Genomic DNA, 16941 nt, shown 5'->3' with positions numbered 1-16941 from the left:
GTTTGTTTATTGAAATTACTGTTTTACATTTTAATCATTTTGCTTATTATTAAATCTTTTTATAATCTTACATTGTTGCTGGTCAATCACTGTATCCTTTAGTAATTTGAGAGTGCTTATACCTGCTTTGATAATTCCGGGAACACTCCAAAAGCCTGGCTGCTTTAGGTCATATGCTACCATTTGTTCTAATATCTAATTTTAATAATTGGGCAGCCCTTTGAAAGGGCATGTAGATACTCTGGTGGCAGCGATTTACCATATTATTTTGGAAAAGTGACACAGCTGAAAATCTGTTTCATGCTTTCCCAGAAGTGTTTGGATGTGTGAAATCCAAATATTTAAGTGTGAGTGTATCAGAGGTCTTAAACTGGTTCACATTGCTCTGAAGTATGTAATAAGGAGTTATATTTGGGTGGACAGACCCTAGGTTAAAGAGTGTGTTCCTGTTGTGCTCTTAGGAAAAATTATGAAATATTACTCCTGTTTAAGTGACGGTCTGACACTGGAGTCAGTGACTTCCCTTACTATGGAACAGGGTCCTGATCTACATAAAACAGAGTCCCTCACTATCACTCCAAGAGGAACCTTGATGAGTGGATGGATAACAGAAAGTTCACACCGGGGATCACACCAACAGCACTACTAGATAGGGGCCAAGGGTACTAGCTGCTAGTACAAGGGTCTAGGGAACTACTAAAGGGGCAGTGAATACCGCACAATGTGGTTGGTCTGATATATGCCTTCGGGCAGATAGCCCAGTACCAACCTATGAACCTATGAGGACTGTTTCCTATTTTGATGGTAGAAAAAGATGAAGCAATTTTAGTTATGCTTAACATGCTTTATGGACTGGGAAATGGTGGTCTGTCTAAAAAAAATGTAAATGCAAGGCACCAGTGTCTCTTTTACTCCTGCTGGGATGCTGACGGAACTGGAGGGGAAGAATAGGGTACACCAGGGGTACATAACATGTTGGAATACAAAGTAAAGACAATATGAGGAATAGCAACACCTGGATGGACTTAGTAACCTTTAATGTGTAAATTCAACTGGGATTAGGTAACTGACTACTGAGAGTGTGATTAATGATGTCTATATGGGTGGATATGAGACTGAGTGAATTATAACTGGAAAAAAACAAAATATGAGCTTTGTGAGGTGAATACTATAAAGGCAAAATGGTAGGAAGGAGGAGGAATATTAAAAGGGAGGAGCATTCTGAGAGGATTAGACAGAACAGATCAACGCATATTGTCTTGTAGCATTATAAAGGGAAAAGTTTGCTTGTTTAACAGGTGGAGGAAAGTTGAGGGTATCATGAATGAGGAGGTGATAAGTTATAACAACAGTCTATGGTGGTAGGAAGGAGCAGGAATATTAAAAGGGAGGAGCATTCTGAGAATTAGACAGAGCAGATCAACACATATTGTAGAATTATAAAGGGAAAAGTCTGCCTGTTTAACAGGTGAAGGAAAGTTGAGGGTATCATGAATGAGGAGGTGATAAGGTATAACAGTCTATGGTGATAACAGAGATTCATAAGGATTAGTTAAGGGGTGCATGTGAAAGTTGCAGTTGATGAAAAATCAAACAGGTGACTGAAATATAAGAGGTAAGAATATAAATATAGAACTATGGAACTTCTCGTCTTTTGTTTTTGTTTTGAGGTGAATTAAGACACAATTTCTGTTTTATATTAAGCTATTATGAAAAATGATGAAAGCAGACAGAAATACTTCAGTAAAAATATATTGTAAATCTGCCCCAGGATTAATACTGCTGAAAATAAACAAACTGTTACAGATTTTGGATGCTGTTTTAGTCAACTTGCTAAAACTTCAAATGTGATGGAAAAATGAAGGTGTATATGTTTGTAAACATGTTTTTATTTTGTTTGCTTGTTTGATTTTTTTTTTCTTGTGAGAGTAACAAACTGTTGATGTAAAAAAAACTCCAACTCCTGTGCCAGTCACAAAGCTATCCTTCAAGCCTTCAACTGAGGTTTCAGAACTTCCATGTTCACCAGGTAAGTGGGCCTGGCATCCATCTTAAACTTTTGAATCCTGGCCAACATTAGCAAACAAACTGTTATGAAATCACACATTATACTACTTAGAAGAAATTCCTGTTACATATTGCTACACTTAGCAATATAATAAATTGTCTACACCATTTTATATTACACTAATGTAGCATGACTTTGTGGAAATAGTAAACAGGATATGCTGGCTCCACTTCTTATGCAGCCTCAATTAATAGTTCAAGTAAACAGGTAAATCCTACAAAGGAAAGATATAGGAAAGATAATTTCCACAGAAAGGTCTGACTATTGCCCCCTTCAAATCTCCAGCCCCAGTTAACCTACAGCAGTGTACTTACATGGTATATCCAACACCTTTTTGTTTAATCCTTCTAAAATGGACAAACACAAATGTATCTACAGGGCTTGGATGTAGAGACAGTACTGCCTTGTATATCCACACTATCACCTTTGTGACCCAGTAGCCCACATGTAGTTAGTGTTTCTCTGTCATCATAACCCCCAAGATGAACTGTATGCAACACCTACACTAAGAAATCTACAAGATGCAGTTTTCTATCTCCTAGTCATAAACACTTCTGTTATATAATACTCAAAATAATGCACTACATAAAACAACTACGAATAACATCTCTATATTCTTCTACAAGGTCCTAGTATTAACTTGATACTGTCTCACAATTCTTTTACTGGGCTCAGTCAGAATATACTATTTTACCGCTCCACTCTGAGTACTCCACAATCAAGATTTCTTTATTCACCTTTTTACACAACATTCCAAAAAAGTTCAAGGTTGAGAAATGTTACAATCTCAAATCCAAATTATTATAACATTAAGGATTTGAAATACATAGCTCTGAAAGATGAAATGTTTAACATATGATCAGCCCATATCACACACTGCATGCACACACCACAGATATAACTCATACACAGCCCCACATTCCACACACAATGACACACACATGAAAAAACATACACTCGCCATTTCTTGTTGACGTTTTTACCTACTGTATTAGTGTAAAGGGTGTCCCACACATATCTGCATTAATATTCCAACTCTAAGAGCACTGTTTTCATAGAACTTGAATATGACTCATTGATATAGCACACACTGCATCAGACACATTTCTCACTCCACATTTACAGTGCTTACATCTTCACCTCAACAGTATTTAGATCACTCACAACATAAATTAAACAACACTTACAATCAAGTTTGCAAACACCACACACACAATCACATGCAGGTGGGATACACAGTACAAAACTGGTATTTGAGACTTCACTTTTCCCCCCAGCAAAGCCATACATTATCAGCAAAATGTGCAGCTTTCTACTCAGGCTGGTGTAAAGCTCACTGGCAGAAAAGTAGGGCTTCCATATGAAGTACCAACTTCTACACACAAGAACATGCCTGGGTAACCAACCTGTCAGAAAGGACAGTGATGGAACACCTGCTGAAAGGAAGTACATTGTTTAGACAGTGAAGGCGAGTAGGTGATCTACCAGAAGATGTCTGATCACAGCGGACCCTGACATCATGACACTCACACCAATGCATACACAGCAATAAATCATTAATCTTGTGAGTGTGAACATGGACTCATACATGGAAAAGCTTTGTCCACTGCTTATCAGCTTTTAAATAAAGTGGCATTACATGGACTATCATACTGTTGCTAGGGTTGCCAGCTTTCTTATTGGCTAAAACTGGACTAAGGTCACAACCCTCACATCACCTATAACTCCACCCATTCCCACCCTCTCTCCCATTCATGCTCTGCCCATTTTGTGACATCACTGTGATGTCAGCTGATGGGAACACCACCTTTTTCTGTTCCAGATGCCTGCTTTCAGCCGATTTACTATGCTTTTCTGTAAAAAAGCATAGTAAATCTGCCAATTTAACAAACACTGATAGTCTGTTTCCTTTTGTGAAACAGAATACTGGAGTTTGTACAGTGTTTTCCTGACTACCAGAGAATTGATTTGATTTGTGGATAATAAAGAAAAAAAACTGATAGGTGGTAACAGGGTTGATTTCCAATTTTCCACCTATTGGTCAAAGTTATGCTTAAATAGGGCGGGTCTATATTAGATCAGCGAACACTTAAACAAGCGAACGCTGATTGACCGACCTTATTTAAGCGAATGTTCAAAATATCAAAGCAACAGAAACCCAAATTTTTTCCTAGGGAAAGAATTTGGTTGTCCGTTTCTGTTGCTTCGGTATTTTCAGTGCTGTGGTGGAAAGTTACGGGTCGGATTCAGGTAAGTGTGCGATTGTGTGGATGTGCGTGTTAGGGTGGGTTAGGTGAGTTAGGGTTAGGGCACGGGTTAGGTATTTGTGTGATTGTGTGGACGCGAGGGTTAGGGCGGGTTCAGGTGAGTCAGGGTTAGGGAGCGGGTGTAGTAAGTGTGCGATAGTGACGGACCTTAGGGTTAGGGTTTGGGTTAAGGTAAGTAGATAGTTAGTGGTGTGTGCATAGTTTAGTGTAGGGTTAGGTGTCAGATTTTAGGTGTATGTGTGTGGATTTCTGTTTGTTTGGTGTGCTTGTGTTGTGTGTATGTGTTTTGGATCAGCGATTTTTTTCCTAGGGAAAAAAAATCACTGATCTGACAGTTCGAGATTGTAAGCTTTCGCTTACATAAGGTCAATCAATCAGCGTTCACTTTTTTAAGCGTTCGCTGATCTAATATAGACCCAATAGGGCTAGGGATGGACTGCCTGCTTCACATGGATGGGAAGCTTGTTCCAGTGCACACATGACAAGAGAAGATCATAAAATTTTCACTAGACACTGTTACAAAAGATCAGACAATACAACCAAAAAAGGAAAAATGACAATAATCTGCATAAATAAGAGAGAAAATGAACAAAATGACAATACATCAATGCTTTTCTAGTACTTGCAACCACTGACACTTATGTCAGCTAAAACTTCTACACCAGAATACAAGGCCACTACACATCAATCTATATTTTTAACAAATCCAAAGTGCTGCATATTTCATTTCTCCCCTATAAAAAGGGTAATCCACCTTAATCCACCTCTAAAACACAAACCAATCCCATTACCATTTAACAGTCGGTATACATTTCATTGTCACTCAGCCTTAAACCTTTTAAAACAACTGTAGGTACAAATTTACTAAAACAACCTTTGCCAGACAAGTTTCACAACTTACCAGCCCAAATCCTACCCACCATCAAAATCTGAAAGACCCTACTGGCACAAGGTTTTCTTGCAGTTTTTAGAAGTACATAAAGAGCAAAAACAAACCATTTGCAAGTCTTATCTATTTCCTTACATACTTGGATATTTTATGTCTACAGTACACAGTTGCTTTATGAGAAGACTTCAAAATAACTTTCAAAGTTTCTCAACCTGCTCTGAAGTGAAGTTCAACAGTTTCAGAAGTTTTATCTACACGGTTTCTGGACTGGAACACCACCAAAAAAGATCCAGTTCCTTCAATGCACATGAATAAGTTGCCAGCCAATTTCAGCACACCTTACTTTAAAGGTTTCGGATCTTTCAGCCTCCAGACACAAAACATCAGTGGCAAAATTCACCAGGAAAAGACAACAGGCAGGTGTCATTCACCCACATCTTCTAAAAATTATAAAGAAAAATGAGTAGCCCCCCCAATTGGCAATTTCACTGCTCTCAAGACTTGAGCAGGAATCGGTCACCATACCTGTCAATTCGAAAACTTGCAAACTAAGGGTGGCAACAGTGTGTTGCCAGGTTATTCATTGAAAAGATATTTAACATTACCAACTCTTCTGAAGATGGCCCCCTTCTGTCAAAATAAACAAACATAACATGTTTTCTAAATCAAGCAAAGACTCACCTAGAAATTTTCCAGGAAGTAGGTCGTGATCATTTCTGCAGTTCTAAATACTCCTCAATGTTGGGTCTGTCCCACTTATATCAGTCGCTCTGTACAATCCTGTTGAATACTTAAAACACTGAAAGTCGGAGCACCTCCTCTGCTGCACTCGAGGTTGCAATAGGTGTGGGATTGTGAGTGGGTGCACACGCCGAGAACTGTTTGTGCATAAGCATATTTACAATGCTTGCATACATAAACTAAAAACGCCGGAGTGTGTTTTTATGTTGACATTCTTTCTTACTGTGTCCGGAGTCCGGTTTTGAATGAAATTGGTAACTGGACAATTTGACAGAAAACTGGACAGCTGGCAACCCTAACTGTTGCCTCTCTAACAAAAGCCTGGAGTCTCCATGACATGTACTCTGTCCAAACAAAACACATCTGAATAAGAAGACACAGACTTGATTACTCAGGAAAAGAAAGGCTCCTGTCCACTCATAGGAGGTTCCATGCAATGAAGAGCAGCACAACTTTTGTTAAAATGGCAGTATCAAGAATAACTGCGAAAGGAGGTCAATGTGGCTAGAGACATAAATATTTACACAACAAATACTCACAAGACTTTACCCAATACATTTGATGTAATGCAGTCAGTTGTAAATAACCTATTCAGGAAGTATGATTTTATCACAACAACATCAGCAAACTCTCTGTGATTGTAGCTAACAGCAAACACCTCAAAGGAATCTTTCAATTTTCAAGTCCCAGTCTTTCAAAGAAAATTAATATAATCAGTACCAGTGGCTTAGAGGGATAAAATATAGACAACAGCCCAGGCAACCTGGGTTTGATTAGTGCCACACACTTCTGGTAGAGCTGGCAAGGGAGGATGGATGGGACCATCCTGGGTGAGGGCAGGCCTAGCCGAATGCTGTTGTGTGTTCTTGGAGGAGGACCAGTGATGCAAATACACAGCCTGGAGGATGATATTATGCTCACCAAACCAATTCCCAGTAGCAAACTTCAAAGTGGGCATGTGGTGCAGCGGTTAACGTTGTCGGCTCACAGCAAGAGGTTCTCTGGTTCGATTCTCGGCTGGGGTGCCTTCTGTGTGGAGTTTGCATGTTCTCCCTGTGTTCGCGTGGGTTTCCTCCGGGTACTCCGGTTTCCTCCCACATTCCAAAGACATGCATCTGGAGCATTTCTCCCTGGGCCTCCGCTGAAAACAGGCTCTGTGGAACCTAGTCGGACTTTCCCGGTCAACAAATGATAAATAAATAAAATAAATAAAAATTCATAAGGAGAGGCACATTGGACCTTTGCTGTGATGCAGGCCACACATTTCCACCTGGCTCAGGGGTGGGGTTAGACCAAAAGGAATATCCACAATGCCTGGATGCTAGTGTGCGCACAAAGCACTCTCATGGTTGCCCGAATATTACCTCCCTCCCGACAGCTCTCACCCTGTGACACTGGGTAGAATCCCCTATCCTGGGAATGAAGGTGCTATATCCAGGGGGAAGAAATTTGATGGTCAACAAAAATGGAAAGAAAAGGCTTACACAAAAAAAAAACGTCAACCACTAACTACCATTTTTCTGCTTCTTGCATGTTTTTACTTATTACTGGTATTTTTACCTTTATTACCCTGTGTATCTCATTTTATGCCAACCACAGATGCCATATTGCACACACTATGCACCAGTTTCCACTCCTCTTCCATCAAATGTGCATATTCATGAGAAAGAAAATGGTATGGCATGAATTACTGGTTAAGTGCTTTCAGTAAATAAAGTATATCCATACCTTTGTGAACAGCCGCCACCACTGCCAGTTGCGTAGCTTCAAGTACGCAGCACAGTTCCTCTGCATCACCTTCAGAGCGCTCATTTGTTGCTGCCTCTTGATAAATGCTCTGGAGAACATAAACAGTGTCAAAACATTGAAGAACAAAACATATATCCTAGCTGTTAACAAAAAGATGCAGTTATGCAAGTAAACTTACCATAACAGTACATGCTTGACTGATCACTGATGCAGTAGCCTTAGTTATGTTAGATATGTTATATTCTGCTCAGAATATAACAGTTGGCCAGCTTCCAAAGCTTCAGAGTAATTTCCATGTACCGACACTGTCAGGCAGCTCAAGCTAGTTGACTAAAAGACAAGTTTGGGTGTCACACCCTTCAAAGCTCTCTGGACAACAGACAGAGGGAGGCTTAGACCTCAAAGGACAATCCTAGGAAGAACAAATAATAAATAACCACAAATAAATAGCCACACAACAACATAAACAACAACTGAAAAACAAGGGGGCTGGAAGGAGGGACAGGCTACTGCAGGAGTGATCATTCGAACATCTACTGTTATGATACAGTTTACTTACACAACTGTACTATGTTCAGCATATTGATAACTTCTGCAGTAGCATTAGCTATATGGGTAGATTACCCTAGCTTACTATATTTGGGAGGTGAAAAGATAAGAGACCAGAAGCCTCAGGAGAATGGTCCTAAAAAAGGCTGATGCAGACCTAAAGAAGGAATCCAGCTTATAGTGTTTTGTAAAAGTATGTACATAGGACTATGTTGCAGCTTCCAGAATATGTCTAGTATCCAACCCTTTCCAAAAAGCCACAGATGAAGCCAAGTCCCTGATAAAAGGAGACTTGGCCTTGCCTGGAATAGCTTTTTGCTGTGGTGAGTGTAACAAAAGGTAATAGCCTTAGACAACCATTTGGAAATAGTCCATTTTGACTCAGGTTGTCCCTTCTTACCTTCACAAGAAATGAAGACCTGAAAGATTTAGTTCTGTCAAGATAGTACTTGAGTTGTTTCTGAACATCCAGTGTATGGAATAGCCTTTTCTTGTGATTTTGGGGATCAAGAAAACAGGGAGATGGATAGTTTTGTTCAAAATAAAATCAGATACTACTTTAAGCTTAAAAAAGAGCTCTCAAAGAAGTCATGACAGTGGAAAATGAGATAGGGTTGATGCACTAGAACAGCCTGCAACTTAGTGTCAGTCCGTTAAACTGGTTCAAGTGGAGCAAGTGTTTGCTTTTCTAACACAAAATTAAGATCCCAAGCAGGGACCACCAGTTTTCTTGGATGCTTCTTACACAAAACCCCTTTCAAAAACATTTTGACAGGAGAATACAGCGAATCCATGTGCAGACTTGCTGAAATGGATGATAAATGAACCTTAACAGAGAAATAAGACTGGTCACAGCATAGTTAATAACACAAATATTGTAAAACCAGAGAACAACTAGCCCTGAATGGGTGCTTGTTATGTTGTTCTCACCAACTAGAAAACCTTTTCCATTTGCTAATATATGATTTTATAGTAGCATACTTTCTTGCCTCATTATTATTTGCTGCATATCCTCAGTAAACAAGTGCTTAAAAGTAATTAAAACCTTATCCTCCAGCTAGTCAGTTGAAGTTGACTGGTGTCAGAGTGTATCGAACACCCGTTCTTGTGTAAGTAGATCCAGTCTGACAGAATGCAGGATGCCTGTAGAGAGTGAGACTGCTGTGAAGCTATATACCATGTTAATATGGCTAGTCTGCAGAAGGGGCACAGCCTGGCTCCCCCCTTGCTTGGTGATGTACCACATGACCATGGTACTGTCTGTAACAACCTGAAGAGGGCCAGAGACCAAAGATGATTCAAACAATTCAGTGCCTTGATCAGGGCAAGCATCTCTTCTATATTTCTGTACTTACATCGGTCATTGGGATCCCATACACCTTGTACTTTTATCTCTCCAGAATTACCCCCCCAAAAAAAGTCAAAGGCATATGTTGTTACTGACTGCTTTGGAACAGGGAGGGAGAATGGAAGACCTGGGCTTAAGAGTATCTGTTGTCTCTGCCAAATGATTTCTCTTCTGACAAACCCCAGCAATGGGATCTGAAATGACAAAGGGATTTGGTGCTGGGACCAAAGGGACTTCAGATACCACTGTATCTTTCTCATGTGGAATCTTTCCAGGGATATCATCAGAATCATAAAAGCCACGAGAACCAAATATCCTGAGGTATTCCCTCGCAGTGACTGAAGTCTGAGTGGAAAACCTTAACAAATATATCTAGACATAGATCTATTTTTTCCTCTGGAAGAAAAGCTCTTTGAACTATGGTGTCTAGTTGACATACCAGAAACACAAACCTGTGAGGAAACAAAAAAGAATTTGAATGTTCTCTTGAAATTCCAACTTGTGTAAGAGATCTCTCACTTAAGAGAGAGAGATGGACACAGAAAGACTGAGAGTCCTGATATTTTGAAAAAGATTCTGCAAAGATAAGCAAGTTGTCTAAACATGGAAAACTGGGGATACCCTGTAGCCTGCAAAGAGCTATAACTGGAGCTAGACACTTTGTGAACACACTTGGTGGAATGGACAGTCCAAAGGGTAAGGCAGAGAACTAATAATGTGATTCAGACAAACAAAATCTTAATAAACACCTAAATTCTGAATGAAAATGATGTGATAAGCATCTTTTAAATCTAGTGTTACCAGGAAACTTGAATGAGGAAGAAGAAGTAACAGCTTATGAAGTTACATCATTTTGAATTTGGGCACTATCACAAACAGGTTTGTGAAAGAAAGATCTAAAACTGGTCTCTAAGCATTTTCTTTCTCTGGCACAAAAACATCCATGAATAAATCCCCTTTCCCTCCTGGGAAGGAAGAACTGGTACTATCACTACCTGGGGCAGCTTGTGATGAAGTGCAGAGAGAAACAAAATATGTTGTTTTTGAGGTTGAGGAATTACCCCCTGGAGAGGAGGACTTTCCTCCCATTGCCACCTGTAACCTTGACAAATGAGGTATAGAATCCACTTGTCTGAAAATACCTATTGCCAAAGAGAAAATGGAGATTCAGACTTTATCGGGGGAAAAGGAGCCTGCCAGAGTGGGAGGGGGGAACAAACTCTCTTAAACAGTCATTCTGACTTTTTGGACTGTCCTTGGTTTTAGGAGTTTGCAGAATTCTTCTTGGAATCCTCTTACAATTTCTTCTTAAATGTCTGTTTACCTGTATTTTGTTAAGACTGTGCATTTTGTTCATAGGTTCATAGGTAGGTACTAGGCTATTGGCCCTAGGGCCTACATAAGCCTAGCCAAAAATGTATCCTGCCTTTCGCCACCCAAGAAAATTATTTCCTGTGCCCCTGTTGAGCACAGCCACAGAGGTGATCCCCGGGGTGACTTTCCTATTTCCCATCCAGTCATCAAGATTTTTCTTGAAGAGTGCTAATGAGGAGCTTTGTTTGATATAGATAGGTAGTTTATTCCAGAGTATGGAAGTCTCTGGGACAGTTTATTTCCAAAATCTGATGAGGAGTTACAGAATCCCTTGGAAAATTTGGATAAAGGAGGGCTGAAAAATCTTCAGGACTCTAAGTATCAGCTTATCCCTTTCATCACACGTTTTGATCACCTCTGTAGCAGAAGGGTCAAAAACTAAATCTCTATCAAAAAGAGAATTTAAAATCTCACTTTGGTCATCATCTAGGAGGTTCTAAGAATTCAACCAAGGAAATCTCCTCAAAACAGTACCTGAGGACATAGCCTATCAACAGTGCCATACAGACACTGTATACAATGAGCAGTGACTTGAACAAAAGAAGAAATTAAATTATTTAAAGTAGACTTTTCCTCACAAGAAAAAACTACAGATAAAACATTCCTCATACTTTCACAATTATCAGGACAAACCTTAACATATGAGCCTGACAATTAAAAATTCTGAAAATAACAGTTGCAGAAGCGCACACCTTTTTCACATGCTTATCAATAACCTTCCCATCCTTATCAGACATAGAAGGATTGGAATTAACTAAGTGTTAAGCAGCAGATGAATTAACTCAAGTTAAAGCTGCATGATCAGTCTGGGAAAAGTGTATAAAAACTTAAAAAAAAGACAGGTACTTTACACATCCTATCTGCCTTTTTCGGGCAGCTGGCTGACTGTCAGGAAAATTGCAGGCAGTAACACACACATCCTCCAAAGCTGAGAGCACTGGAGGAATGGGTGTAGTTCTGGAAATTCCTTCTGTAACAGCACATACTATTTTCTGAGGGACTTAGAAACTTCAGTATTCTCCCAATGAAAACGGTGGCACATTTAGGAAAGGAGGAAACTTTTTTCTTTAACTAGAAATTACTTTACAAAATGGAATAACACCCTAAATTAAACCCTGAGACAGACCCAGTAAACTACACCTGTCTAAGGAAATTTGAAACAGAGTAGACTCATGTTTAGTTTTCGGTTTCTTTTTGATAGGAAAAATGGGATCAACAGTGTTATTAATGGCAACAGCATCTTCACCAGTAATGGGCACAACATTCTGACAAAACACTAAAGTCCTCTTTGATCCCTATCCCAGGACCAACAACACTGGCTCTCCCTTGCCCACTCAGGGGACCCCACAACCACAAAGGATGTGGCTAACCCCGGTCCATAGTGGCTGTATATGCTACACTAGAGAGATCCTGGGTAAATGACGAGTTTTCTGAGACACAACTAATGCCCAGAGCAAAATCACCCACCTGCAGCTGGGTAACATTGCTAGCCTGCTGTGATCACAAAGGCTGTTTGCTTAACTTTTTTTTTTTTTTTTTTTTTTTTTTTGGGGCTGGAAGAAGGACCAATCATGGGACTGACAGATGGCTCTACAGTCGAGCAAAAAATGGCGCCTCTTTCCCAGGGGAAAACAAACAACCAATATCAGTAAAAACAAAAACAGTCTTTAAAAGTTACTTTTTTCACAGACAGCCTTGGTGAAAAGCACTTTAAAACACTTTGCAAGCTTCACAAAGTAAAATAAACACAATTTCTCCACATAAAATATGTGTTTCACTTATTTTAAGCAACTTTTAAACTGACAGAAAAAGTGCTCCCATTTAAAAGTACAGTACAGCCTCATAAAAGTCTGTTAAAACACACAAACTCCTAGCTTTAAACTTTCTGATGAGACTGTATTTGTAGCAAATTCTTCTGTGTAAGCTGTAGTAGCTGATTCATAGCATTTATAAGTGTTTGCTGTACCTGTTTCTGCCTGTTTTGTGAAAAAAAAAAAGAAAAAAAAGAAAAAAATATCTCTTGTTTTTCCTGCTTTACTAGTTTAGTCCAGTTTCAGAGTTGCTGATTCCTGGGCTTTGGTTGTAGTTCCTGTGTACTGTTTCCTTGCCTTATTTGGGGAGAGGAAGTTACCTTGCTTACCAGTGGGAGTGGGAAGCATTGAGCTGCCTTTTGTCCAGTTTTGTGAGGTTTCAGCCAGTAACTAGTAGTTTATTGGTCGTTTTGGGCCAGTTTCCAGCCCCCTGGTATAAAACGCGGTAAACGCGCGTTAGCGCGGAGCTGCCACTGTTGCACACTAGGGCAGCGCCGGTTAAGCAGGTTTAAACTATTCGGGCTACCTAAAGTCCACTCTTCAAATTTTCCCTTAAAACTACCTTCCTCGAACTATACTACTGATCTAATCAGCATATCCTATAATTAAAAAGATCATCTCTACTTGACTCCAAGTAGACTATTCTCTATCTGTTAAACGTAGCACTTGCTCCTACAGTACTTATTACCTTGATACGGCACACTTGTCATAGATAGTACCCCAAAAAGGCAACCCCCCATTTCTCGGTCACCCACGTCCCCCGGAATCTTTTTTAAAGTTTTTTTTTGTCTATTCCTTCTAGCATGTCGAGGGATCAGTTGCTAGTGTCCTCTCCTGCTCAGCTGGTGAACCTGGGAATATTGAGGCAATGTTACAATTGCCTCATGTACACAGACAACCCTCTCCTCCTCCCACAAAACACAAATACATGCGAGAGATGCAACTATACGGCCAAACTGGAGGCTGAGCCCTCTCAACATAGGACTGGCAAGACCAGTCAGGAGGAGAAGGTTACCACACACACTATAGACCCAGTCTCACATAGTACCATTACAACCTCAAATCATACACATAAACACACAAAGACATACTCGGAGGCTCTGATCAAAAATCTACCAAAACAGCAGAGGCCACCAAAGCAGACGCCCAAACAACCACCACCTCAGAACACAACACCTGCAACACATAGACCTCACAGTCAGAGTGTCAAACAGTCACAGCCCTTAAGGCCAAACACAATGCCAGACACACTAGTCATTGGTGACTCCATAGTCAGACACACTGGCGTCCCGCTCACCAGACTGAGTAAGGAGAAGGTCACAGTAAGCTGCCTGTCAGGCGCTAGAATCCGCCACATAACGCAAGCACTCAGGTCTCTCAACAGCAGGTACAAATATGACTCAGTCATTGTCCACGCTGGTGTAAACGACCTGAGACGTACCTCCTTGGACTACATGAAAAGAGACATTGAGGAGCTCTCTGATTATGTAGCCCAGGCAGGTATGACCCTGACCTTGAGCAGTATCCTACCTTCACCAAGAATGATGCCACAATACAGAGATAAGATGATCAGCTTTAACAATTGGCTTAAACACTGGTGTCATTCAAAGGGATCCAGTGTCTGTCTGCCTGGGATGACATGCTGGACAAGCCACGCTGCCATGAGGGACGGCTTGCACCTGTCACCCCTGGGATTCGGATATTGGCAAAGGCTCTTGCCACCCCATAGTGCCTTTTTAGGCAAGGCTCAAATTCTAAACCTACCACCCTAGAACACAAAAAGGAAAAAACTAAGGGTAATGCTGCTCAATGCCAGAAGTCTAAATCTCAAAATGCACGCACTCGAGGCCCTTCTCAGTATGGAGAACATCGATGTCTGTGCTGTGACAGAAACCTGGTTCAAGGCTCCTGAGAGCACCCCAGCGCTATCAGGTTTTACCTCATATCATTCGTTCCGGCCCCAAAATCCGGACAATACCAAGAAAGGATGGGGGTATCCATATTCATCAAGGACACCCACACCTCAAGACTGGTGGCAACGCACGATGCATCGGAGACCATCCAGGTGCAATTAACCATAGGCAAGACTGCTCTGCAAATTGTAGCATGTTACAGGCCACCCTCACAAACTCAGGAACCTCACATGGCCTTCCTGAAAACACTAGAGGGGATAAATGTATCACCAAACACCATCATACTAAGTGACTTCAATTACCCTAATATAGACTGGGAACACTACTCAAGCCCAAACACCCTAGCCCAAAAGTTCCTGGAATTCATAAACTCAAATGCCATGGAACAACTAGTCACCATCCCCACAAGAGGAGATAATATACTTGATCTCATCATCACGAACATGGGAGCACAATGTTCAACACCGGAGGTGTACCCCTCACTGGTGAGATCAGATCACAAACTAATCTCGCTGGAGGTCCTCATCCCACCCCACCTGAAATAAAAAGACCACAGTAAAGAACTTCTCAAAGCCGACTTCACACTTCTAAAGACTAGTGTGGTCTCCTTTAAGGCCCCGAGCGGCGGAAAACAGTACTCAAGCCGCTGTATCACTTACAAATGCCTTCTACCAGCACCTGCAGGACTGCATTGATAAGGCAATCCCAAGCAAAACAAAGACTCTTTGTACCAAAGGCAAGCGTCCAGTCTGGTGGACCCCAGCCATAAACAAACTCTACAACAAAAGGAGGAAGCTACTACAAGATAGAGCAAAATCCTTAAAAGGTAAGACACCCTTGATCACTATAAGTAAAAACTAAGAGCTCTCATAAAATCATCCAAAGCAAATTTCGAGAGAAAAATAGCTAAAGACTCAAAAGACAATCATAAGGCCTTCTTTAGCTATGTTAGAAACCTGGGAGGAAACTCCCAGATATGCTCAGAGCTAGTTCAAAATGATGTGAAGATTACTGATCCTACAGACATTGCCAACATACTGGCTGACAGGTTCAGTGCAAACTCCCCTCGCCCCCAAAAGGAGAGATATCTATACCAAACGATTGCAGCCCCGCGAACATCTCCAGCGCCCAAGTGAGAACTGCTCTCTCCAAAGGACAAAACACAGCATCCATGGGACCTGATGGTGTCCCCGGCTGTGTGCTCCACGAACTCAATGAGGAATTAAACCCACAGCTAGGACAGCTGTTTAATCAAAGTCTTACCTCTGGATACGTCCAGGAGTGGTGCACTGCAACTGTGGTCCCACTTCACAAAGGCGGTGCCTCCACCGACCCTGGAAATTACCGCCCATTAGCTTGACAAGCCTTATCTGCAAAGCCATGGAGAGGATCATAATGGACCTCATAAATAAAGACATAGGGAATTTGCAGACTTTGGATCCAACCCAGTTTGGCTTTGTCAAAGGCAGATCATGCCTTTTAAACTTGGTTGACTTTTTGAAACAGTCACCAAAGCCATTGATGAGGAAAGGCAGTCCATACAGCCTACCTCGATCTGGCTAAGGCCTTCGATACAATACCCCACTCGGGTATCATTGAAAAACTCATCAGCTTAAATGTCAACCCATACATCACAAGATGGGTTGCAAACTGGCTGAGTGACAGAACCCACAGGGTCAGAGTTGCTGGCGCCATGTCAGACTCAAAGCCTGTCACAAGTGGTGTCCCACAGGGCTCAGTCCTGGGCCCACTCTTGTTTGGCATCTACTTTTCCGAAGTACAAGCAAACACAGGAGGGTTATGGCTGACAAAGTTTGCAGATGACTGCAAACTGGGCCATAGTAGAAAACACATCTGACACAGATATCCTTCAGAAGGGTCTCACAGAAACGGATAACTGGTGCCAGAGCCACGGCCTAAAGTTAAATGCCAAAAAATGCATAGTCATACCCTTCGGGAAAAACAAGGTTACCCTAGCTACCAAATAGGTGGCAATCCACTGAGCACAGAAGAAGTTATCAGGGACCTGGGGACCCAGGTTGATAGTAGTCTGTCATTCGACACCCATGTAGCTAAAGTAGTTAGGAAGACCTTCTACATTGCCCACCTTATCATGAAGGGATTCTCATCTAGATCAAGGGAGGTCATAGTCTCCCTTTACTCATCACTCATCAGACCAATGATTGAGTACAATGCCCCATTCGGAATGTATCTGACCCGACACTTGCAGCA

The 16941-nt window shown here is 41.1% G+C and overlaps 1 protein-coding gene across 4 annotated transcripts in view; it reads right to left on the bottom strand.

Annotated features, from left to right (window-relative positions):
- The window catches only part of LOC122809252 (myosin-10-like), a 3714157-nt gene that overhangs the window by 1329252 nt on the left and 2367964 nt on the right, over positions 1-16941 (bottom strand). For all 4 annotated transcript variants that reach the window (XM_044080584.1, XM_044080595.1, XM_044080606.1 and 1 more), the window contains one exon: positions 7694-7802. In XM_044080584.1, coding sequence (XP_043936519.1) covers positions 7694-7802 — 109 coding nt within the window. The remainder of the gene's footprint in view (positions 1-7693; positions 7803-16941) is intronic.

Source organism: Protopterus annectens, chromosome 1.part1 (assembly GCF_019279795.1).
Source record: "Protopterus annectens isolate FY-2018-M chromosome 1.part1, PAN1.0, whole genome shotgun sequence".
Taxonomy (NCBI): domain Eukaryota; kingdom Metazoa; phylum Chordata; order Ceratodontiformes; family Protopteridae; genus Protopterus; species Protopterus annectens.
This window is presented reverse-complemented; position numbering and strand designations above follow the sequence as displayed.